Here is a 25,841-nt window from a genome sequence, read left to right on the forward strand (position 1 = left end):
ATAAACTTTTACGATCTTGGACAACCTTATCGCTACTTGTACGTTATCATGAAAGGATAAATAAATAAAAAACGCGAACTAAGTTCAGTGTATTTGTCTCAGAGTAATGATAATCGCAAACGTCTGACAATATCAATGACTGATGACGAATGACAATCATCGGACGCAGATGCGATGGAAAGAAAAAGAAACAATGGAAGTAGGGACGATTCGATACAAGTAAATACTCGATACTTTTCTTTCGATACCGAGTACTTTTAGTGTCGATCCCCTCTTTCGACTTTTACTGGGTATCGGAAGAAAAATACTGGTATCGAACGAAACGCGCACGCGTAAATATTTAACCTAAATCCCACTTCCCAGGAAAAGATCATCTTTTTCCATTTTCACCATTTTAGCAAACAAACGCAAACCACGAAGTACCAGAGTCAAAAAAATGTATGACTATATGATACCATAGATATGGTATATACATCTCAGCGAATGAGCGAAGTTACAAACAGAAATGGCGGGTTCTTATGCAGTCTTGTTGGTTTTTGTATTACAGTTTTTATATAAATTAATGTTTAGTTTAGGCATTATTAAGACAAATTCGCAGTAATAATCGATTATCAAAAACTCGATCGATTAGCTAATCGATAATACTTTAAAAAAAATAAAAGAACGTTTATTTGTTTAATCTCCTAAAAAAGTATTGATATGAGTAAGTATCGATACTTTTGAAGTACTCATATGATTAATATCGCATGACGAATTGATTACTACTCATTTGAATAAGTATCGATACTTTGGTGGTATCGGAACATCCCTAAATGGAAGTGCACTAAGCCTCGGAACCGCTGTCGCTAAAACTCACACAATCATATGTTAAACAATATGAAATCTTGATAATAATTGTTGCAGTTTCTAATTTAAAAAGATGTAACATATTCTGGACTGCCGTGACGCCGACACTCGACTACGACGAACGACCACCATCTGTATGAATAGAAAGTAGTATCTTCTCGACAACAGATATCTTCTTTAACGCACGCGTTGCATAATTAATTGTATTTCTATCAATTAAGTTTACTTAGTTCTCCGAAAGAAACTCAACCATATTGCATTGGAATAATATTGACTTTCGTTTGTTACAGTACAAAAAATCAATTCGATAAAAATGTATTTAAATAAGACTTACCGATTATATCGACCCCTCACACGTAAAGTATCGTATGTCGAAATTGCCAAGTTTACAGTGGATCCAGTGGAGCCTTTTAAAGTTCTGAATTCACTGAAATAAGCACAATACATGACTTTAGCGTTTCTCAGTTATATTCGGCAAAGGTCGTTACTCACATAGAGTATTATAAAATTCTAGATATCGGTAAGATGATTTATTAGATGATCACTCTATGTGAGCAACGAGCTTTGCCGAATGAAACGGAAAACTTTATAACACTTCCCTGTAAACTTGGCAATTTCGACATACGATACTTTACGTAGGAGGAGTCGATATGAAATACCACAACGGATAATATTTTTGGTGCGATTATCCTTTTTGCACACCAAAACAGCACAATGAGACATTTTTCTAGGATTTTGGAGAATTTGCACGAAAGAATGACGCAACCATACCGTACAAAGCGAAAATGGCGAAATGACCTCAAGTAGGTCTTTCGACACCTAAAGTTGGCACGCGTCTGACGCTAACTAACCACTTCTGCTGTATTCATTATTCTATGGCGAAACTATACTTATTTTGTTCAAGTCTGTGTTTTCACAAGCACCTAAACGAAAAATGGCTTACACGAATTCACTTCATATTAAACAGGGCAAAACTGAAATCTTCTTAATGACTACTCAAAAGACAGAAGGGGTATATGTTAATGAATCTCCACTTATTTTATAGGATGCGGACGACCTGCCGTTCCGCCGCGGCGAACGATTAATGGTCATCAACCGCGACGAGGATCAGTGGTGGACGGCGCGGAACAACCAGGGCCGGAACGGCTCCATCCCTGTCAACTATATTGAAAGAGTATGTACGCGTAGAGTCAAGAACACAAAAAGCTTGATACTCTGGACTTTGGACAGTTCTTATCGCAAGATGCAAGTTGCATTTAAGTCTTAAGTGTTAAGATCGACGTGCTCTTAAACCTGTACAGTCAAAGGCATGTTATACTTGACACATTGTATCGTTCTTGTCGCAAGGGGCATAGAGTTGAATTTAAATCCTAAGTGCCAAATTTGACGTGCTCTTAACCCTGTACAGTCAAAGGATCAAGCTTGACACTTTGGGTCGTTCTTGTCGTAAGCGACATAGAATTGAATTCTATATTGTATCTAATCTAAAAAAAATCTAATAAGAGATTCTTCCATGACACCAGTTACCACCGTTACCAGGAGACTGGTTATATGAAAATTTCAAAAATAAAACTTAATTCTTGAAATTTTTATGTAACTTATTAACCGACTTTAAAAAAGGAGGAGGTTCTCAATTTGACTGTTTTTACGCATGTTACGTGATAATTTGTGAACGGATTTTGATGATTCTTTTTTTGTTGGAAAGAGGGTACCTCCATAGTGGTCCCATTTAAATTTGAAGAAAACTATTCCACCTGTAAGGATTGCAAACTAGATTACTGAATATTATAAAATACTGAAATTATTTCGTCTCAAAACTTATGAACAAACGTGGTATTGATCTCATAATTTCTTGGAATTTACTATCATGAATGTAATGATTTTTCGTGTGATAGCATCTGGACGCGACGGGCGCCCCTCTGCCAGTGACGGAGGTGTTGGCCGCCCTGGGCGACACGCCCGCGCCACAACATCCAATCAGGAACAACATGCAGGTAAGGGATCTAAACGGTACTGACCAAAAGTTCACTTTTATTTAAGAGGGAGCAGAGGAAAAATTCCTAATCTTCGATTTGATTTTAGAGGGGTATATCCATTTTAAAGTTAAAATAAAATATTGTATGAGTAAGTACACGATATATTCAAGCATAGTCATTAATCAGAAACATAAAACAATAAAGTTTCCTTGATAGATAAAAATCACGATATGACCTCTAATTTTCACATTTTTTCGATTTATCCTCGAAATGCTACAGGTTATTAGGACAAAAATTAGATAATTAATTATATTTATGCATGATTGACAACTGTCACTACGGATTTTTTAAAATCGCTTTTAGAGTTTTAGAGTTATTCCGCTAAAACGAATTTGGTACTTTTAATGCGCAAAATTCAACATCTCCTGTCGCATGTCACGCGAACTTCAGGCATACATTTGTTTCACAAATTTGGGCGGAGCCAACGTCAAAACTTTTTTGGCATGCTCCCTCTTAATTACTTTCCATTTTAATCGTAATTGCACCGTGAATTTATTACTTCAAGGTTGATTTTTCTCATTTCAAAAAGCGCTTCGAACGTGTAAATAAAATTTACCAGGGATGTCCTTGATTAGTTTGTTATTATCAAACACAGAAGCGCGTTGAATGCAGTTTAGTGGACCCTTGTACACATAATTTACCGATAGCTAAACTGTATATCACCATCGACCCATTTACGCCCCACTGTTGGGCACGGATCTCCTCCCAGGCGAGGGTTTAGATCATAGTCCGGACTCGAACCTACTACGGCCTCTGCTTGCAAGGTGGTAAGTCAAACCATTGGGCTACCATGGCTCTTACAAACTGTATACCTATACAATAATAATAATAAATGAGCTTCGCAATGCCTGCATTAAAATGGGTACCAGGTGTGGATGGTACCATATGCACTCGAATTGGTACCAAAGTCACTAAAAATGATAAAATAATGCACGGATGTGGTAATAAAAATAGGAATATTGTATGCTTGATTTTTTACTTTCAAAAACAGAATGAATATTATAGACGTTTGTACCAATTGTTCCAGCGGACTCTGCCAGCTTTAGCACGCGTGCGACAAACAAGAATACCGAACGCGTACGACCGCACCGCGCTGAAGCTCGAAGAGGGTGATATAATCAAGGTAAAACATAGATCTGATAGATCCGTGGATTTTCCGTCCTCATTTCAAGGAAAAAAGCTCCGCTAAATTTATGCGCGCAATTACGCTTTGTCGTAGCGTATTAAAACACTTGAAGCGCCGCCATATCTAGGACATTTAAATGCTGTTTTTATACTTATGACTATCGAGCCAAATACACGTGCGAACCACATTGCGATTTTTAAGTTAATACTCTTTATCTACTTGTTTGATAAGATCAATCTTTAATTGAAACTAACAACACTTTTAGACATAACTGTATTATAAAAATATTAACTTAATATTTATTTTAACAGGTGACAAGAATGAACATAAACGGGCAATGGGAAGGCGAACTAAACGGGCGGGTTGGCCACTTCCCGTTCACGTACGTCGAATTCCTCGACGACGCCAATGCCACCAGCTAAGTGGTACCAATAAGTACCGAAATTGGTACCGTAGCTACAACAAACCAGAATTGATACCACAAATACTGCAATTGGTACCAAATGTACCAGAAATACAGCAGTTGGTACCAAATGCACCACAAATATTGCAACAATGTTACCATATGTTTATTCAAACTCAACCCAGTGGCATTTATAATAGACCTGGTAACAAGGCTACCTTGAGTAGCCATATCTTCATGAAAACCGCAATTACAACCTGAGTGACTTCTAAAGTATAATATAGTGAACATAAGTGAAAATTAACAGTGCTATTACCAAAAAAGTGTAGTGTTGTGACGTGTTTGTTGAACCTGACCACAAAGTGGACTACAATTACCGTCTAGAAGAGACATTTATGTGCCACAGACGGGTAAGGGACAAGGATATCGAGCCGTAAGCACCCCTAACTAGCGCAATGTGGGTTACTTACTACCAAATATAATTCATTGACTTATTGGCTAAAAACAGTCAGTATATTGCACCAATTCTAAACTTATTTTATATTTATACCTGCCGTAAGTTGCAGCGTTAAACCTTCCACAAGCGCTGGAGCTCTCTTAACTATATTAAAACGTAGTTATATAAAAACCGCAAGGCCTAATTATAGGTCTCATAAGAGTCCCATAATAGAAGCTTTTATATTTAACAATTATGAACATTACAGTTATTGAAGAGAAGTTCAATATGACAGCCAGATTCTGGCATTGTGTTTAACATTATTGTGGGACCCTTAGCATCTACGCGCATCAAGGTTTTTCGAATTCAAAGTTTTGGCAAAAGCCGACGCTCGCTTGGTGTGTGGAGCTCCTTAGGGATAAGCTGCAAAGTCGATATAAGTAACATGCCTTTATATATTTCTGTTATAAACTGGTACTATACATATGTCATGTAATTATACCATTTTATAGACGCCTTAATCCTATAGTCGAATTTTTTATTAGAGGTAACAAACTGACTAGGTATAGTAGGCATCATAATTAGATGCCCAAAATGGAAACAAAGGGAGAATACCTTGGGAACGTACAGAGGGAGTCAGAGGACAATATTTCAAGACAACACTATTTTTATTTCACCAAAATCTAGCAACCCTTTAAATGTCAGTTTATTATCTCTAATTAAACATCGGACTGGATTACAGAGATTGCTTTCTCTGAAGGAAAATGTTCACTTACTATCTCTGGGTTTATAAAAAATAGAAAGGTGAACCTGAACGTGTGGTAACGAATTCGGCTTATCCTTTATCGAGCATAATGAAACTTATTGTGTAATAAAAAAAATTATCGCCCACCGATATGATGTTACATAATGATAAATATTGTTATCGACTTTATAACCGCTACGCTAAGTCTACGATTTACTCCAAGGACAGGAATTCGTCACAGACGTTTGAACATGTGCAAAATTGAACACAAAATACGAACAGATAAGACAGTTTTCTGGTTATAAACCTATGCAAGCATCCACATCAAATACCTGGTCACAAACAGAGAATTCCCTGTATTGCAATGTTACATAATTTATTCCCGCGCATTCGCAACGACCGTATTACCCGTGCAGCGAAGACCTTTACTCCGTGGCATATTCTTTCACCAGTATGCCATAGATATGACAAGAAATCTACCCAGACACTAGTGATGCAACAGAAGTGTCATAATGTATACAGGGGCCTTATCATGAACTCTTATTACAGTTCAGTATAGGTTCGTAACAACAAAAAAGCGGGATGGTGATATACACGTCATGTAGCGCTGTCTCACAACAATTCATTTTCTGTCCTAAATTGAATCGTATTTTAACCGAATCGTGAGATTGGATATCGTTCTCGAATCAATGGAAGAAAATCCAAAGAAATTTCCATATTACATTCTTGCTTTGTAAATGTCCTATACATTCGGTAACTGTCATTCGATACCTGTGTTCTGAATAACGTTTGTAGCATTTGCCGGTCAAGAAGCTCGAGTAATCGTACGGGTATGACGTCATGTCGGTTCGGTTTCGAATACGACAGTTTGACGTTTGATTCGGGTGTTGTGAAAAAAATCGTTATCGTAAGGTTCAGAATTAACCCCCTGTGTCCTGATTTTGATTAAAATCGGGATCGATCCTATAGGGTAGTCTCGAAATCAGATAGGTTTCTGAGCGAAAGATGAACCTGATTCCTACTATATCTTTCTAATTTGTGAGTTAAATCAAGTATTGTTCCGATTAGAAATGTCGAAAGTTTCCGACCGGCCAGTTGTGAATCGCAATTATGCGCCTCGACTCGGAAAAGACGCAGTTTCCGATCGGGAGAGGCAATCAAAATCAAGCTGCTGATGTCAAAAAAGATGCGGAAGTGTAAATGTGTAAAATGGTCTCAATGAAATAGTTTCAAACGGCTTGTCGTTGGTTTCATAATTACACACTTAACACAACAGAAAACTGATGCGCCTAATCCATCGCAAACGTTATAAAATTCCGATAAAAATAGCCGAAGCAATTTTTAAATTTAATTCTTTTTTCGAAGAATTTATAATCTTTTAGGCCATGGGAGAGGTGAGAGTCTAAAATATATATCCATAATAATAATATGACAATTGGGCTGTTGAGGACGTCCTAAGTTCGACCAATTTAGAAAACACTTATCTAAATAAAATTTTTGCCCATTTTGAGATCAGGTAATTGGTGTGGTTGTATCACACAAAATACTTTTAGAAAATTTCAGTTTTTCTCGTAGCCGCTAGAGGCGCTGAATGCATAGTTTGCAATACAAAATTGACGCAATCTATAAATGGTCGCTAGAGAATGTCGACACCGTAAACTCACGGTAGACGAAAGAGATTAAATTTAACTCATATATTTTACCACAATGTTTAACATCTGTGTTTGCATTTACTAACTAACTGTTTTCGTTCGTGTAATTTAAATTATGTCAAATTGTAATGCAATTATTTATCTATTTAATTCAATTTACTGTGAGCACAATTTGTTTATACAAAGACATATGTTTTAACACTAGAAGTGACTTGGAATACTCAATGATTTATATTGAAGGAAATTTTCCATGCACGTGGAGATTATTATATTTTCCTTGATTTTTATTAGGTAGTTTTGTATGGCGAACCCCATAAGTGAGTTAACGAAAAATATTTTTTAAATAAAAGATTAATATAATAAATTTTTGAAATAAAAATTTTTTTACTGGTTATTCGTCGTAATAAAAAAAACAAAAGCTTTACTTGAAAATTAGATTGGGGTCGTCAAATTAGGACCTTTACCTCGCTCTTTTTCTCTCTTATATTAATAAGCATAAATGTCGGTATAGTAAACGCCATTCTGTCCTCTATGAAGCTCTTTCTTTGATCTCCTTGTACAATGTTATTTTCCTATATAACCCAAAATCTCAAACAAGAGGTTTTATATCTAAACGGAATGGACATATTCAAAATAAACCTTTGTTGATTTTGAAGGTATGATGAAGCAAAAGACACTTCTAGTAAACAAGGACAACTTATTAACCAATAAGAGTCTTAAATATAATGATTTCCTTTTTGAAGGAATTGATATTTGTACATCGAACATTGCTTGACTGTTATATCTTTTTAATACATTTTTACATATGTATAATATTATAGTTAAAGTATAAACGAAATATCGTTGGCACTTCTTATATCTCTGTATCTTTGTTTTCTTTTATCTGTAGTTATTCATTGAATTAGTTATCAAACCCGAGATAAGAGGACACATTATCAACCAATAATATTTTTACTGTCACATCTCTCTGATGTGTGAAAATGATAAAGTCAGCCATAGATTATTAGATTACATAGGTTTTCAGGAGAATCTTTTCTACAAATTGTTTCTGATCGGGTTGTTCCGAGTTAGTTTGACACTAGGTGTGGTTGTTTGGGACATTATAATTATTACATTAATAAAATTTTATGTCAACCAGTCAACCGTGACCATGGGATCTGTAAAGGGCCGCGAAACGTCGGTTTGTTTGAAAAAACAAATATACGCGATTTAAATCCGGAAAAATAGTTTATTTCCTATGTGTAACAATCGCGAAAACCTAAGAATACGATAAAAATTTTATGTGTTGTTGAAATCTGTCTTTCCATTCTAATAATTCTTATACAGTTGAAATAAAACTGTATGACTAAATGTAGAAATTGATACTAATAATAATTAAATTTTTCCATCAATGCATTACGATGAAAAAGATCCCCTTGGAACATCCGCTTTAAAATAATTTGCTGCTATGGTTTCAAATGAAAATATGGAATAAGCGAATTCTTGAGTAAAGCAAGTTATAGTTTGATTCTCTTTTCATATAAAATGCTTTATCTTCATGATCGTTCTTTGAAACGATTGATTGCCATAAATGTAACACCAATCTAGAAGTGTCAACTTTATTGAACCACTGCATCGTCTAGTCCTATTATTCCCGCTGAAGTTATTCCTAGTTAGGCTTTTGTGGTATGTAAAACTCAATGTCTAATGGGAATTTTGGAAATTGGAATCCCAGATATGCAAAATATTCCCAATTTCCGGTTAATAATAATATTCAAAATATTCCCAGGTTCCGGGAATTTTGGGACAAGACTATTCCGTTATGGGGAAAATGTTCCCCAACATTACGTTAATAGGGATGGTGGGACAAAGAATCCCGGGCATAATGGAACTAGAGGTAATGAGTTGTTATTCACGTTGTTCTAATAAGCTAACGCCTGCATTAAATTTTTTTACATATATAATGTAAGTGAATAAATATGGCTTTTTTCATTTTACACGACTTGAGGTACAGATATCTGTTTCTAATCATCTGTTAATCATTTTAATAATTTCATTGATCGAAAATCGTAAAATAACTTTTAAATAGCCAAATTTGACTATTAATGCAATCAATAAAAATGTACGAATACAAGATACGTTCCAATAATGTTATCAAATTACAAACTCTTCTTAATAATTTCAATGATTATGATGACTAAACATGACATGTAGTTTTATCGTACGACAAATTGTAAAGCATGATTGAAAAGTTGCCGACATTACAAAACAACGTAAGAAGTATAATTAATAATAAAATTAATAAAAAAATATCATTATTCTCATTTTGAACACAATCGGTTAATAGTTGAACGCTCCCAGGATAATACATCTGTCTATTATTTCATATGATTTAGTATGTAGTTCCATCTCGCTCTTGTTAGATGTCAGCTAGCCAGCCAGAGACAATAATTAACATTTAAAAAGTAAAATTCATCATCCCGGCATGCCATTCCCGTTCAACTTTGTGTAGGTCATGATACGAATTTAAGCAATTCAGTTTTACCACGTCAAGTGAATTGCGTGGAACTTGGCTGGCTGCTTATAAGCTCATAGTAGGCCCCCTGCACTATTTCAGCTTTCTAATTTGATGAGTTGCCGGGTATGGATGGCCCATATTTCGTCTCTATTTCTCGTTATATACTCGATGGATCGAAGGTTGATACTAAAAAAAAAACATGGCGGCCACAAATCAATATGGCGGACTTTTTTCATAAAATATAAACATGGCCAATCAGCCGTGACCATGGGATCTGTAAAAAGCCTGTCTGTAAAGAGAGGAACGTTGGCTTATTTGAAAAAACAAATATACGCGCTTTAGGTATGAAAAAATTTATGTCCAGCAAACGCAAAACCGAAGAACTCGTTATAGTATCTGGTACCTCAAGGTGTGGTCAATACGAAATAATTCTTCCAAAATATGATAGTCAATATTTTTATATGCATTTGCTGGTGCAAAACAAAGTATTTAGTTTAGTATTACATACAATTACTAGGACGTTTGGTGGCCAAGTTACAGTTATTGTATAATTATTAAAAACATGGCCGCGTGAATAATTAAACATTCGCCATTTATAATTATTTTTCATAGGCCAACGCCATAACATACAACTAGAGATGGGCAAAGGGTTTGTCGTTATGTCGTTATTGTTGTTTGGGTCTTACCCAAACAACAATAACGACATAAATTTTTAGACGACAAAGAGGCAACTGTGGATTCCACTATTAGGGATGCACATTGATATTCGATTTTTATTCAGACCGATTTAAGTCCATACGATCTAACGATCTTTTAATCGATTTATTTCAATGCGATTTTCAAGCGAATCGATTCAATAGAAAGGCAAATCGAATCGTCTAGATCCTTAGTTCCCAAAGTGGTCCAGGTGGATCCCCAGGGGTTCACGGGAGACTCGACGGGGGTCGACATTGGCGTGACAAAAAAATGGGGGTTCACAATTCGTAAGCTGGGGTCCACGAAAATTTATCTGCTTTCGATAGTGAAGAACTAAAATGTTGGCTTGACTTCACCTATCAATGCAGGCAGATAATATTTTAAGAAGCTCAGCGATTGTTATAAGTAAAAACTTGCATATTCCATATTCAGTACAACGTGTCTACTTTTTTGACGTCCACTCACAGCACAGTCAATTAAATTCTCACTTTTTTTTCGAAAACTATTAATTTGTGGTTGGAACTCAGCAATTTGCGTTGCAAATTTCCATAGATCTAATCTTCACATTTTTTGTCGAGTTTTGGGAATATGGTAGAAATGTAACTAACTGCAGGGGGTCCACCGAAACCAGCAAAATTTTAAAAGTGGTCTATAAGAAAAAAAGTCTGGGAACCTCTGGTCTAGATCAAAAAGCTGTAAACATTTTGTAATAATATCATTAATTTTGAACAAACTTGATTTACTATAAATATTTAAAATTTTGATTGAATTGATGTTCAATTATTTTTTGAAATTACTCCACTAGTTTGTAATTATTAATGCAAAGATCTCACTCACAGACGGCACTCAGAAAAAATTCTTCTATTCGACCGGATACGGATTCGAAAAAAATTTCTCCTAGGTCATAGATGGCGCTACGGCTAAAAAGTCGTTGAAAAACCAAATGCAAAGATACGACGCAAGCACATAGAAAAAATCGTGAGGTCCGCTGGTTCGTTCCGTGGCTTAGTTGGTATAGCGTTTGGCACAGTAAGCATACTGTAAGAAGACATCGGTTCGAATCCGGCCGGATCGAAGGAATTTTTTGTTGAGTGTTCGATCTTTGTATTAATAATTATAAGTATTTAGTTGTAAATATTTTTTAACTCGATTAAAACTCGGCGTTAACAAAATACCGGGTTAAAACCCGGGCGCTTGCCATCTCTGGTTGTGTAGTATCACTCCATTGTCACAACAACTCTAGGCTTGCGTTTGCGCCAGTATTACCCCCTTAATTGTAGCTTTGCCTCCAACAAAATACAATTGAATTGATAAAAAATAATCCTCATGGACACTCGTGCATTGGGGACATGTACCAAATTGTTATTAATATTGTATATTGTCACTTATATTTTGAGATTACGTGTCATATAATTGTATATGTATTTTAAAACGAAATTTGTCTAATTTTTTTATAATAAGTTATACATATGTAACATTTTTTAGTAATAAATAAGAGGAGTTATGGTATTTTGTTTAATTTCTAATTGTATTGTACACAATACAACGTGTAACGTGTAAAACTCATTACGCTATTTGCTATTTCGTTACCAAAATCGCTTCCATTCGTTTCCGCGGCAATGTAAATTATGCCTAACCTAACCCCTAAGATTCAATTCAAATTGCGGCGGAACGGAATGTATGCGAATTTTTGTAATGATATTAATGTACATACCATGAACTTTATGGTCAATGCTGTAACGTACAAACTATATACGAGCTAAATAAAATCTTCTGCGGAGCGACTATTTCTAATATTTCTCGACTAGAACTGACTAATTCACGTTTTTTTTTGGGCGCAATCAGATCTAAGGCGATTATCACACTGCACCGTGACCCGCGACGGAGCACGGAGCTGCGTTTTTTAATGTTGCACTGAAGTACCTCATTTTGTATGGAAAACACGCGCCGTCGAACACACTGACAACGCTTCTCCGCGCGCGGTTTTCCGCGCCCCCGCGCGGAGGGGCGTGGCGGACCGCAGGGTATGGCACACTGCGCTCTGCACAAACAAAAACCAAATAGTATAACTGCAGCGTCCTGAATGAGTTCTGTATTATTAACCATTCTTGTCAAAAAAGGATCTCGGCTACACGTACAATCATTACGGCGATCAACCGCGAAGCGAGTACTTTAAGTACTTTAAACCGCTGCCTCAGTGCAGATTAAAACGCTCGTTGAAGCAGATTGCGTCTCCGCCACCGCGCGCGTGGTAGTGTGTTAATCGCCTAAGCTAGGGGCTGTGGTCCTTGAGGTTCTAAAATGATGCCGCCGGAATAAGCTTATTCCAGAGTGGACAGTTAAACACCTTAATAACTTCAAAACGTCGTAACGACTAAATCTAGTTTTTTACGACTAGAACCGACTAAATCACGACTTTTTAGTGTAATCAGATCTAAGCTAGGTGTTGTGGTTCTCGATATAGAGAAATGGTGCCGCTGGAATAAGCTTATTTCAGCGTGGACAGTAAAACACCCTTATAATGTTATTTGCTACTAGAACCGACTAAATAGCGCCTTTTTCAAATTTCAAAAACTCGACCATGGTCACGCTGGAATCGAGCCGGCAGTGTCCGAAATGCCTCGTCAGTGTCCGAAATGCCTCGTCAGTCTTCGGAATGTTTGGACAGACTTCCGAATGTGATGAAATGTCGATGATGTCGCAACGGTATGCTCCACCATGCCAATGGGTGCCGGGCCTAAGTAGTGAATGAGGAAGAGTGAGTGTTGGAGCAAAGTTCATACATACACTTACGCCCTCGGACTGCCATTGGGGTAGGCACACGCTACTTAGCGACAAATCAAGAACCTTTCTTACGAGCAAATGCGAAAAGCCGTGCCCAATTAATTCCCTAATGTATATATAGGTACATACGTTTTATAATGGTTTCAACTTGTAAGGTAAATGAAGGCGTATCTAATTCGTTGCTTTGAGGGGACATACTGCGTGTACGATTCGTCGCTTAGAGGACGTGCTGTACACGGGAAGCCATATACCCGAACAGTATCTTTTCTACATAAGATTCTTTACAATGACCTCCCTATCAACCTCTTGGTTGTACGGGAAGGGCACTTATAACCTACGCAAGCAAGCCCGCACAGGGACCTACTCAGTTGAGTCCTGACCCCAGATCAGGCCATTTGCACAAACTTCATCCGCTTCTCAAAACGCTAGTGCCTTGGGTAAGCTGCCCTGGGTGCACGCACAGTATACTCACTACCCTTGCACACTGCGCAACTAAAGGTTACCCCCGCAAAGTCCACTACCAAATCTCCTCTTTGGTGGCGGATAGGTACGCACGCTCACCTCCAGACGCCGAAACATCTCTCGGGTTGTCAGAAACCTACATGTCTGGAGGGACCACAGGATATCTAGCTCTCCGGGCTAGTGTCGGAGATGCCGGTCGCAATGTCCTATGACAATGTCCGGACATAGCTTCGGACTTACAAGGTAACTCACGTGCACCGGGCGTCTTCTCGCCTTAGGCCCTCGTCTAGATCGCTAAGACACGCTAGCTGCGCGCCCCGCCACTTGCTACAGGGGCAGACAAACGAGTTCATCCCTGCAGCTAACAATAAATCCGGGTCCACCAGAGACGCCTGTGAATAGGCGTATCACTGGCAGAGGACTTGGCCCGGACGACGCCCGCCGTACTCTGGTCTTACGAGGAGCCCGTAATCTCCCCAGAACTCCCTATCTCCCGGGTCTGTGGATAGGAAACATACTCGAAGACGGTAAACAAATATCTATTCACAACAAATAACACTTACGAATCTTACTAGTTCTTCTCAGGGGAATTTGCCTCACGAATGAGTAGTACGTACCTAATACTTTGCTTGTCAGAGCATGGATGCCCAATCTTTTACATACTGGCCGGAGTGACATTTATTCTTATTCAAATTTTCTTTGTTACCTCGTAGAACTCTCTTCATGTCAAGTTGTGTTTTTTTCACGCTGTACTTATATAATTTAATAAAAATCTTTATTAAAATCAGTTTTCTCATTTATTGATACAGCGGGAGGAGCTCTATCATTGCTGACCTATGAAATAATGATAATTTGAATTTATTTTGTAACGGTCTAAATTGGTTGGATGTAGACATACTCAATGCATACACACACACGCACCATTACAAGGTGTTCGTACAATTGATAGCACATCAACTTTGACACTATGGGCCGTTGTTGTTAAGACATACAGAATAGAATTCAATTTGTCAAGGTGGCTTAATACGAAACGAAAATCCAACATTATATAAACGGCACCGGTAAAATGCTTGCTTAGCACGTTTAAATCGAGGATTTAAATGTGCGAATAAATAATTACATACCATAGCGAATTTTCAAGAAGCAAATTCTGCTTCTACACACGTCTCAGTAAAATAAAATGTAATAATAATGTAATAAAATCTCAATTTCCATTCTATAATATACCTAATTGTTATTGGAATTTATTAATAACCTACGTAAAATATTATTTATTTTACATGGACGTATAATTAACTCTATACTTAACTAGCCCTGTACGATACCTACGGTGGGGTCGGGCTTGCCCTGCGGCGCTAGGTCGGGTTTAGTTTACGAGGCGTGCTCATGCTCTTCGGTGGCACAGCAGTTAGTACTAATGGGCGCTTGATGAGGAGGCCGATTTGGGCCAATTTAAGAAACGGACATTCCTAAGGTGGATTTGGTCTGAGTATTCTGGGTTGTCGTTCTTTTGGTATTCATAGTACAGGAAATTCGGAAGTAGTTCGGCATTTTTTCCCCTAAATACTTCTCTTTGGCATAGCTTTCAAGAAAATGGAATCTAACAGAGAGACGGTTGAGATACAACAACGCTATAATAAGTATTTCATTTTCACTACATCGGGAAGTATGCCTTACATTTTTACAATTGTGAGATCTTGTATTCGTAATCTATTACGCCGCATATTACCTCCATACGATGGTGTACGGACGCTTCGGGCTTCGTCCTCGGCACTTATGACTTTGTTTTAAAAAAATTGAAATAGCTCTTTAATGGCGGCTATATTTAAAAATTGCAAAAATATATTTTGACCACTAATTATTATCAATTCTAGTACTCTTTTCGGGCCAATTTTCAGTCAGAGCAAAGCAAGTTTTTTCAACAGGCATTTACATAAAAAAATACTGTTATATCGAAAAACGGCGGAAACAAATTTTTACCCCAAAATATGATTGAAGCCATGCCATTTTCAGTGGAATTAGAAGGAATTTTTATCGCCAAAAGTTTGTATGGCAGCCATAGTGAACAATATCGAAAAATAAATTTTGACCGCTAATTATTATTAAACACTCATAAAGACCCCGACATGTCCATTTTCAATCGAATTCGAGCAAATTTTTATCTGCCGCTAAAAGAGTTTGTATGGCAGCCAGACAAATTGAAAAAATGACGAAAAATAAATTTTCACAAATCATTTCCGGCACTTCTATTCGCCTCCACATGCCAATTTTCATCTGACTCAGAGCAAATCTCTTTCTGCGGCTAGTTTTAACGAAAAAAACGCTCATATAGCAGCCATACTAAAAAATGGCGAAAAAGACTTGTTCCCAAATTATGATTAAGAACTCATAAAGACCCCCACATGTCAATTTTCAGCCGGTTTGAAGCAAGTCTTTCTACAGCCGCCATTTTGAATTCGCCATCTTGAATTTTTTTAACCCAGGCAGTTGACCAATGGTACCCTCTATGCTATTCCTTCGAGCACCTCCTACTGATAGTTTCCGTTATAGAAGACCTTGAAATTTGTATGGCGGCCATCTTGTTTATTTGAATTTCGAAAGTTTTTTACTTCATCCGGAAATTATCCCGGGCATAAAAATGCACAAATATTTCCGCCATATATTATAGTTTTTGCAGGTCGTTGATCACTCTTTCATGTTTTCTACATTCAGGTCCTTTCATATTTGATTCTTTGTTTTGGAACGTATCCGCGTAGAAAGATTTATATATCTTTTTTCTGCCATATTGGGAAGTATGCGTTCTATTTCTATCAGTGAGTCTAAGCTTGTAGCCTTTTAAATACATAATAATAAAAATAATGAGAATAATTTGCAGTGATACTATAGTACTAAATTACACTGCATACCAACATCGAAGGAAACTCGAAAATGTTGACATTGACATTCAATTGTTTAGTCTATGGTACGGCGGTATAACGCGTGCTTTGTTTATTGCTGTATATTTTATCTAGAAATTTTTTAAATTCCAGAACTAAGACTAAAAAATGCAAGTATTTATGAAAACAATTATTTTTATTAAGTGTTGTTTTAATGAAGTGAAGTCTAAAGTTTGTAAATATGTATTTTTAGGGCGTCGGCGTCGACAGCAAAACCTCGTTCAGAGATGACTTTAGATGAAATAGCAAAGATTGAGGAGGAGGAATTCAGTACAGGGCCTCTTTCTGTCCTCACGCAGTCCGTAAAAAACAACACACAAGTTCTGATTAACTGCAGGAATAATAAAAAGCTGCTTGGCCGCGTAAAGGCGTTCGACCGGCATTGCAACATGGTTCTCGAAAATGTGAAGGAAATGTGGACTGAGGTGCCCAGGACTGGCAAAGGAAAGAAGGTATGTACTGTATTTTCACAATATTCAGGAATTTTCTTTAATAATTTCATCTTGGCAAGTTTTTAAAATCATATGTTTATTTCAATAAAAAAAATTATATAGTGCAATTTTTGCGAATTCCCTACAAAGAACTTTTTTTCTGAATATTGTTAGGAGAGTGCGTAGTTTTTTTTAGTTTTATAGAGCTAGGGGAGGTAGATAATGATTTTGGATGGGATAGAACGATGTTTACTAAACTGAGAAACGTTTAAGGACCTTAGTGCAATGAGGACGAAGTGATCAATGGCTCTCAGCACCCGCATCACACTAAATTTACTGCATAGGCTTAATACATTTTACTGGCAGTGACGTCTGTGCAGATTGTCCGCGTCACATTGATAGGAGCCTTAGGATTCCAAATTTAATTTAAACATATTCCAGTTGTTTAACACTCGTATTTTTCCAGGGCAAAGCAGTGAACAAAGATCGATTCATCTCAAAGATGTTTCTGCGTGGAGACTCTGTCATTCTAGTTTTAAGAAACCCCCTCGCCACTGCTGCTGGGAAGTGAATCTATATTTTAAGACTGAGTATACACTAAATATATGTAATGCGGCAGATTTTTCAGTGGCTCATAACACTTTTGTACTGTATCTTACTACAGACCTGCCCCTGTCTTGTTTGTATTGTATTATCTAGGTAACCTATCACAAAGTTGAGAATTTTTTTGTGTGAAATAACATTTGTTTGAATTTACATTACTGAAAACCGATTTCATGTTCTTTCAGGATATGTTAAATGTTTATCGCAAAGACATGATTACGTTCGGTTAGGTTAAGTTTAAAAGAAAAAACATTTTCCTCTCATAATTACTTTCGAGGCTATGAAATTTCGACTAAACGTCATTTCTGGAAAATGTCTTTTCAGACTACTGATAGGTAACCTGTATTCTACTATCAAGGCATTTAGTTGAATTTGTGCCTGTAGATTTTTGTTATCCCGTTATGTTGTCAATTCTGAATTGTCCATTCTGTGACAACTGCCCCATTTCAAAGCATCACAAGGTCACAGGTCTTCTCTGGACAAACTCTTTCACAAGGTACTCTACTGCTGCTTATTTCTAATTAAATAAATATATACCATTAGCCTTTCAGGTTTTTCACTCATTATGATTCAAAAGCAAATTTGCTATGTCAACCTTACCTGTACCAGTACCTACTCGACTGTGGTGTGCTGTGTGATATTGATGTTTATGAAATATTGGAATATCTCCAGCTATCCAATCACACCCAACTTAAAGTGTACCCCTGACAGGCATACGAAGCCCATACTGGAAAGGCACATGCCACAGCCAGAGGATATTAAACCTGTCAGAGCCAGGAAAGTCCTTCAGTTCTTCAATGCTGTTAGCCTTGGCTCTGCACAGCAACTAGTGGCGATCACAACAGATAGTCAATGGTCGCAGTGATGAGGTGATGCATAGGCCCTGAATGAAGCCACCTTATAATAATAACATAAAAGTGTCTTGTATATACGGGTTAATTTCGGCTGCCTCACTAACAACTTAAGTTGAATTTCTTTTACTTATCCAGCAGAATGCAGTGTTACTCCGTATAGCGGGTATCAGTCACCAGTTGCTGAACTATCCAAACCCTTTCCAACTGTGATGTTTCATCAACAACCCATTTAAAATTCAAAGTTGATCTTTTAGGTCATAAAGGCCAAGAATACTTTGGGTATGATAAATGTACAGTAGATGGACAGCTTGACATATTTGACTTGGCCTTCCAATTTTACTATTCTTTAGTACTGCAGTAAATTAAGCAATTTACTATTGCAAGTAGGTTGATGCACTGAAAATCTGTCACCGAATTGTTATTTTGTGTGTTCCTATCAATAAGTAATTATCAGAATAAATTGTAATTATAACAAGTATTAACCACTTAAGTGTACAAGCTGATTTGCTCGATTTTCTAATGATCAAGACGTGTGATCAACCAAAATGAGTAAATACGTAAAGTATCGTATGTCGAAATTGCCAAGTTTACAGGGGAGCGTTTTAAAGTTCTCCGTTTTGTTTGGCAAAACCTCATTACTGACATAGATTGATCATCTAGTAGATCATCTAACCGATATCTAGGATTTTACAATACTCTATGTGAGTAACAAGCTTTGCCGAATAAAACTGAGAAATGCTAAAGTCACGTGTTATGCTCATTGCCGTGAATTGAGAACTTTAAAACGCTTCCCTGTAAACTTGGCAATTTCGACATACGATACTTTACGTAGGAGGGGTCGAAATGTGTAAGCAATATAGCGATGGGCTAGTCGAGTCATTTAACTCCATTACTCCCACAACGAGTCAACTCGAGCTAGCTGGGTTCGGTACCTAGGGGTCTACTCTCGATCTTCGTCTGACATCCGTCCGAAACAATTACTGTCAAATAAGTAATATTCGACAAAATTAAAAGACAAGTGTCAAGTATGAAGCTTCATTCGCATCACGCGTCTTTTCATTTGGTCAATTATAGCTTATTTGGCAGTCATTGTTTCGGACGGATGTCGGACGGAGACCAAGAGTAGACCCCCTGTCCCGTCGAATACTTCATTCATACAGCGCATCGGCTACCCGTTCTCCCTCGATCCGTTCGGCGACCTTTGGAGCACGCTCGAGTTGCGGTCGGCCAGCCTATCGTGCCCGACTCGGTGAATTGTCGGTTCGAGTTCATAATATGTATATACGCCGCATCGCTCTCTGTTGGACATCGAGTCGAGTCAGCAATCACGTCAAACAGACGTTTGACAAAACCTGTCGATCGTCATCGAGGGTTAAATTAGTTCGATTTTAACCTTAATTATCGGTCGCTACCAGACGACAGTAAGGATCGAGCTAACAAGTTGACAGTTCTTATTGATCGTTAAAACGCAGCATATCGAGCGACAATTACGATCTTTCAAAATCGAGCCTTAAGCGTCTTGCCACTAAATCTGTGAGCTTATTGGCGAAACCTAAAATATGCGACTTGTTTAGATATTCTGGTGGCGTAATGTTAAGTACTGTTTAGATCAAGCTTTCAATTTGTATTTAACAATAAAATTAATAAACCCACTTGAGTATTTTAATTATATATTTTATTCATTTTACATAGATGTAAATTAATAAAGTTGAAAAGGAATAAAGTGGTCTTGAGCAGGGTTCGTTATCATTCTGACGTCGAGGGTAATGAGGCAGCAAATGAACTGGCAAAGGCTGGTGCCAGGGATACCTTTATTGGACCCAAACCCTTTACAGGGATATCATACAGCCTGGCAAAGCTCACTCTGCTGAACGAGATCACACATTCTCTCGAGATGTGCGGCTACAGAGCAAGGGTCTTGAGCAATGCCAAGCACTGTAGAAAAACTCTGTCATTGGACAGGAATAGCATCAGAATTCTCACTAGACTCTTAACAGGACTTTGTGGCTTGAAAAAAGCACATGTCAAATATTAAGCAGAGAGAACAGATAGTGTAGGTTCTTCCACAAAAATTTCATCCGCCATCTTCTCACCCAGTGCTACACTCTGATGGGCTTACGTAGTTCCATACTGGGAAGGCACATGCCACAACGGACATAAAATCTGTCGGAGCCAGGAAAGTCCTTCAGTTCTGCAATGCTGTCGGTCGAACTGTAATTAGTGGTGATCACAGTTTTTATTATATTTTTTATTTATTTATTTCAGGCCACATGACTCATACAATATATACCTTAAGAACTACATACATACAATATAATAAAACACTTACTAACTAATCTACACGAATTGCACTTGTCTGCGACATGTGTCAGGCCGCGGAATCGCCAATATATTACACCCTTCGGTCAAAACTCGTTCTTCATGAAGGTGGACAGATGTTCGGTCGGTACTCTCACCACACACGAATTAAAACTCACGTTGTGGCGGGACTCCAACCGCTCGACCCTCAGGGTGTATACGGCTTTATGTCTTATGTATGTACTCCTCAATGGATCAGTTGATGGTCGCAGTGATGAGGGGCTACATATGTCCCAAATGAAGGCAACCCTAATAATAATAACAGGTGTAAAATATTTAGCTCTAAGACCAACCTCGGAGCAGCACATATTTCTCTCCACATCTCAGAACATTAAAATGTATACCTTATTGCAACTGAAATAGGATTAAATATGCATTGATAAATATAATGTCCTCTGCCTTCCTGTCCGCCGTGAGATTTATTTATTTATTTAGTAAGGCTTGCCAACTAATACATACAGATGCGTTAAATATTTACAAAAACGGAACATTTCAAACTAGTATTATGCATGCACTTAAAGGTATGCACTGCATTACATAAAGGTAATATTTATTATTTTGGAAGCACGAGAGTGTGACTAGTTTGTATAAACATATATGATTAGATCAAATCGAGTTTACGTTCAACAATTTATGCACTTTCAAACAGCAAAAACAAATAAAACTGAGCAAAACTAAGCAAAAATTAAAAATTAAGCAAACCAAAAATATCTAGATAGCTCGCTAAAGACCGTTAACTTCACAAGTAAAATATTTTTCGATTACCTACATTCCTGAAGCCGATTTTTTACACCTACCTATTACACCGGCGTTTCTACCTACCCATCTACCATTATTACCCTTTTAGAGCTATTACTCACTGTCGACTTGTCGCTGGCGACTCGGTCGCTCGGCGACCAAGACATAGGCAATTAGACCCAAGAGACCAAGCCGAGCGACAGTATTCCAAGTACATTCGTGCAGAATGGACGTCGAAGAAGCTGCTATAGTAGCGCTACTAATCAAGAGAAAGAAAAATAAAAGAAAATCAAGAGAGTATTGGGTACATCCTTTGTTACAAGAACGAAGATCAAAAGGAATGCTTAAACTAGGTATTTTATGAAGACGTGAGAAAATACCCTCGTAAATTTTTCAACTACGCAAGAATGTCTGTGCGTTCGTTTGATGAGCTATTGTGTCTTCTGAAACCACATATAACTGGCACAGATACAAATATGCGACTATGTGTTTCTCCGGAAGAAAAATTATGTATAACTCTAAGGTAAGTGTAAACTTCATTGTTTTAAAACCAGAGCGTTTAAGTACCTAACAGTGCTTGCTCGAGTTGCAGTGGCACTACCGTGCCTATGTCAGTGTCACTGTCATTTCACTGTCATGAGTCAGCTAGTTAAAAATAAATTGTAAATTTTGCCGCTTTGGACATGTTCGTGAACAATGCCGTTCTAATCCGCGTTGCTCCAGATGCGCCCAGAATCATGATGGGTCCTCCTGCACCGTTCCAGATGATGCTGTGTCTTGTCTTCTCTGTTCTGCCTTCCATAAAGCTACAGATTCAAGGTGCCCTGAGCATGCCCGTCAAAAGTTAATTAAAAAAGTGATGGCTGAAGACAATATTGGTTACATAGAAGCTTCCAGACGATTCAGTTCTGTCCGGAAATCATATGCTGACATGACATCTCCTTCCCAGCACCCGCAGACTCCCCCCTCTCCCCACCCCTCTCAAACAGTTAGGTCTCCTCCCTGTACCCCTGCCCGCCCACAGTCCCAGATTCCTTCCACATCTTATCGCAAGACAACTTTTTCAGAAAGCCGCCACAGTCAAGAACAAACACAAGGATACGATAGATACTCACATAACCTCATAACATCTACACCAAAATCTTTGCAATCTAATGGGTGTTCTCTCCTTAGAGACCACTCAAATAATAATAACCCTTGTTCTACTAGTCCAAATGACAACCTGTCAGATATTATAACTAATTTAATTATAAATGTACTTTCCAAATTTAATGACATCTTACCGTACAATGGCCTTGAAATTATTCAAAGTATGATCTCAAAACTATTACAATCTCTTTTATCCAACAATGACATCAATTCTACAATGGAACGCCCGTAATATAAAAAATAAAAAACACGAACTTATTTTTCTGATAAATAAATATCACCCCGTAGTTTTTGGTATTTCCGAGACATGGTTAAAACCGGGAGCCCTATTCAGAGTTCCTGGCTATGCATGCCTTCGGGATGACAGAAGTGATGGGTGGGCTGGATGTGCCCTACTAGTGAAAAGGAACATCATATATACACAACTCTCCATCCCCACACACTCCACAGGCCTCCATGTTGTCGCTATTAGAGCACAAAACAAATCATTTGTCTCTGTCTACATTCCCCATCCTAGCCTAGACCTCATCATAGAACTATCCGTGATCCTCTCATCCCTCCCTCCCCCCCTAATTGTTTTAGGAGATTTCAATATACGCCACTCGCTGTGGGGATCTCACATCTGCGACTCTTTATCCTCTGCTTTTCTCGATCTTCTGGACAACACAAATTTATGTATAGTTAATGATGGCTCTCCTACACGCAGAACTTCCCCCCTTCAAAATACCAGCGCGCCTGACCTAACCTTAGTCTCTCCTAGTTTAGCCCCTTCCACCTCCTGGCTTGTTCTGTTAAATTCCTTTGGTAGCGATCACCTTCCTATATTAATTTCAGTAGGAGACTCCTCACCTATCCTCACACCAGACCCCCCTCCCTTACTTAAATACAGGCTTAGGCAGGCAGACTGGGACATTTACTCCTTGGTCCTGAACAGCAAAATTGTAAACATGCAACCAGTTCAAGTAACCCCCTCAACAGTTCTGCATATATATTCAGAGTTCATCACATGTTTGCTTTCAGCCGCAGATGAAACGATCCCATTAAAAAACTCTGCAAATAGAAAAATTTCCTCTCCCCCGTGGTGGGATTCGGAATGTTCTGCGTCAGTCAAGGAAAGAAATCGGGCAGAACTTGAATTCACATGTGACTTATCCTTTGAGAATTATTTAACTTTCCAAAAGATTTCCGCTCACACGAGAAGATTTCTGAGCAAAAAGAAATTTCAAGGATGGCGTGCATTCTGCGAATCTCTGGAACCCCGCACCCACCCGTCTACAGTCTGGAAGAGAATAAAATCCTTTCGCAGATCTCAGACTGATCACAACAACACCTCGTCTAACGACCCGACACCCTGGCTTGTGGATTTTATTACAAAATTATCCCCCCCTTTTGTTCCTTCAGAAGCTCCTACCGTTATAAACACCTCCTTGTCATCTCCTGACAGTATGAATGCCCCCTTCTCTTTTGAAGAACTAAGCTGTGCTTTGGACCATTTAAGGGATTCGGCGCCGGGTGCGGACGGCATTCCCTATTCGTTTATTACCAGGTCCTCTAATCCTACCAAAATTTTTTTTTTGAATATTATAAACACAATTTTTGAATCTGGCATAGTCCCCATTTCATGGAAAACCCAAATTATCATTCCAATCATAAAACCTGGGAAAGACCCATCTAATGCAAACTCGTATCGACCTATCGCCCTATCATCTGTTTTAGCTAAAATCATGGAACACCTAATAAAAAACCGTCTGGAATGGATAGTAGAGAGCAAGGGATTGTTACCCAGAAGCCAGTTTGGCTTCCGAAAAGGCATGGGCACTATGGACAGCCTAAGCATTTTTTCATCAGATGTTCGACTAGCCCTCTCCGAGGGAAAACACGTCATAGGTGTGTTCTTAGACATAACATCAGCTTATGATAACGTGAACCTTCCACTACTCTGGCAGAAGATGCTCAATCTGTGTATTCCTGTGAAGATGATCAATGTCATTTACAACATGTTTATGGGTCGCTCTATCGCAGTGCGTGTTAACGGTTCCACAACCCCCTCCCGTATGGTCTGGAACGGCTTGCCTCAAGGTTCCGTTCTTAGCCCTCTCCTTTTCAGCTTGTACACGTCTGACCTCGGCACTTCAGTCAATTGCTTCTGCAAAATCTTGCAATATGCAGACGATATCGCCCTGTACGCTTGTTCCAAATCTTTTTCAGATACTGAAAGACGCCTCAACTCTGCCCTTTTTTACCTACACTCTTGGCTTACCGATCACGGCCTCTCTCTTTCAGCTAACAAAAGCACAGCTGTCGTTTTTTCCCGCAAGAGACGCCTCCCTGAAACTGAAATACATGTTAATGGGGAAATCATAGAACTGAGGGAAAAAGTAAAATTTTTAGGCATTATTCTGGACTCAAAATTATCTGGCATCCATCACCTCAACTATATTTGTCAAAAAGCTGAAAAAAGCATAAATGTCCTACGTGCACTTTCTGGTGTTCGTTGGGGATCACATCCGTATAACCAAAAGCTCCTGTACAACGCAATCATTAGAAGTCATTTTGATTATGGCGGCTTCCTTCTGGAACCATGCAACAAAATAGCCTTGGCTAAGATGGACAGAATCCAGGCAAGATGCCTGAGAATAATCACAGGTACCATGAAATCCTCACCAACAAACGCTCTTCAAGTCGAATGTCTGGAGCCCCCTCTACATCTACGTAGACAATTCCTTGCTAATAGATTCCTCTTCAAGATCTTTCAATATTCTTCTCACCCTTTGCTTCCCGTATTGCAATCCTTGTCGGAGATTATCCCTTCCTCCAATTATTGGTCACACAAGAAACCCCCCCTTCTTATCAACAGTTTTAACAAAATTTCCAATCTCCCATTCCCTATTTACCAAAATTATATGAACCCGTTGTTTGAAACTGATTTTAAATGTTTAACGTTTCGCCCAACAGTCTATCTTAGTTTTGGCATCATGAAAGATACCCCTGGAGCAAACCAAGTCTTCAACGATATAGTTGAGAGAGAATGGCATGACTGGACTACTGTTTTTACCGACGCTTCAAAATTACACGAACATGGCGACTTG

The 25,841-nt window shown here is 38.2% G+C and overlaps 3 protein-coding genes across 3 annotated transcripts in view; 2 read left to right on the forward strand and 1 right to left on the reverse strand.

Moving 5' to 3' along the window:
* The window catches only part of LOC113228938 (adapter molecule Crk), a 29,480-nt gene extending 23,684 nt beyond the window's left edge, over nucleotides 1-5,796 (forward strand). Inside the window, exons 4-7 of the mRNA XM_026462380.1 lie at nucleotides 1,892-2,020; nucleotides 2,742-2,840; nucleotides 3,910-4,005; nucleotides 4,320-5,796. Of these exons, the coding sequence (XP_026318165.1) occupies nucleotides 1,892-2,020; nucleotides 2,742-2,840; nucleotides 3,910-4,005; nucleotides 4,320-4,430 (435 nt within the window). The 3' untranslated portion in view covers nucleotides 4,431-5,796. The remainder of the gene's footprint in view (nucleotides 1-1,891; nucleotides 2,021-2,741; nucleotides 2,841-3,909; nucleotides 4,006-4,319) is intronic.
* An 8,101-nt stretch (nucleotides 5,797-13,897) lies between these two features.
* On the forward strand, nucleotides 13,898-18,370 carry LOC113228951 (probable small nuclear ribonucleoprotein Sm D2). Its single transcript, XM_026462393.1, has 3 exons — nucleotides 13,898-13,926; nucleotides 16,813-17,071; nucleotides 17,517-18,370. Exons 1-3 carry the CDS (start codon nucleotides 13,898-13,900, stop codon nucleotides 17,619-17,621), a joined length of 393 nt encoding a protein of 130 aa, XP_026318178.1. The 3' UTR covers nucleotides 17,622-18,370.
* LOC113228952 (orphan steroid hormone receptor 2-like) overlaps nucleotides 18,345-25,841 on the reverse strand; it is a 65,790-nt gene continuing 58,293 nt past the window's right edge. The window contains exon 10 of the mRNA XM_026462394.1: nucleotides 18,345-18,479. Within this exon, the coding sequence (XP_026318179.1) occupies nucleotides 18,345-18,479 (135 nt within the window). The remainder of the gene's footprint in view (nucleotides 18,480-25,841) is intronic.

The sequence above is a fragment of the Hyposmocoma kahamanoa genome, unplaced genomic scaffold (genome assembly GCF_003589595.1).
Source record: "Hyposmocoma kahamanoa isolate Upper Pololo Valley unplaced genomic scaffold, ASM358959v1 263, whole genome shotgun sequence".
Taxonomy (NCBI): Eukaryota; Metazoa; Arthropoda; class Insecta; order Lepidoptera; family Cosmopterigidae; genus Hyposmocoma; species Hyposmocoma kahamanoa.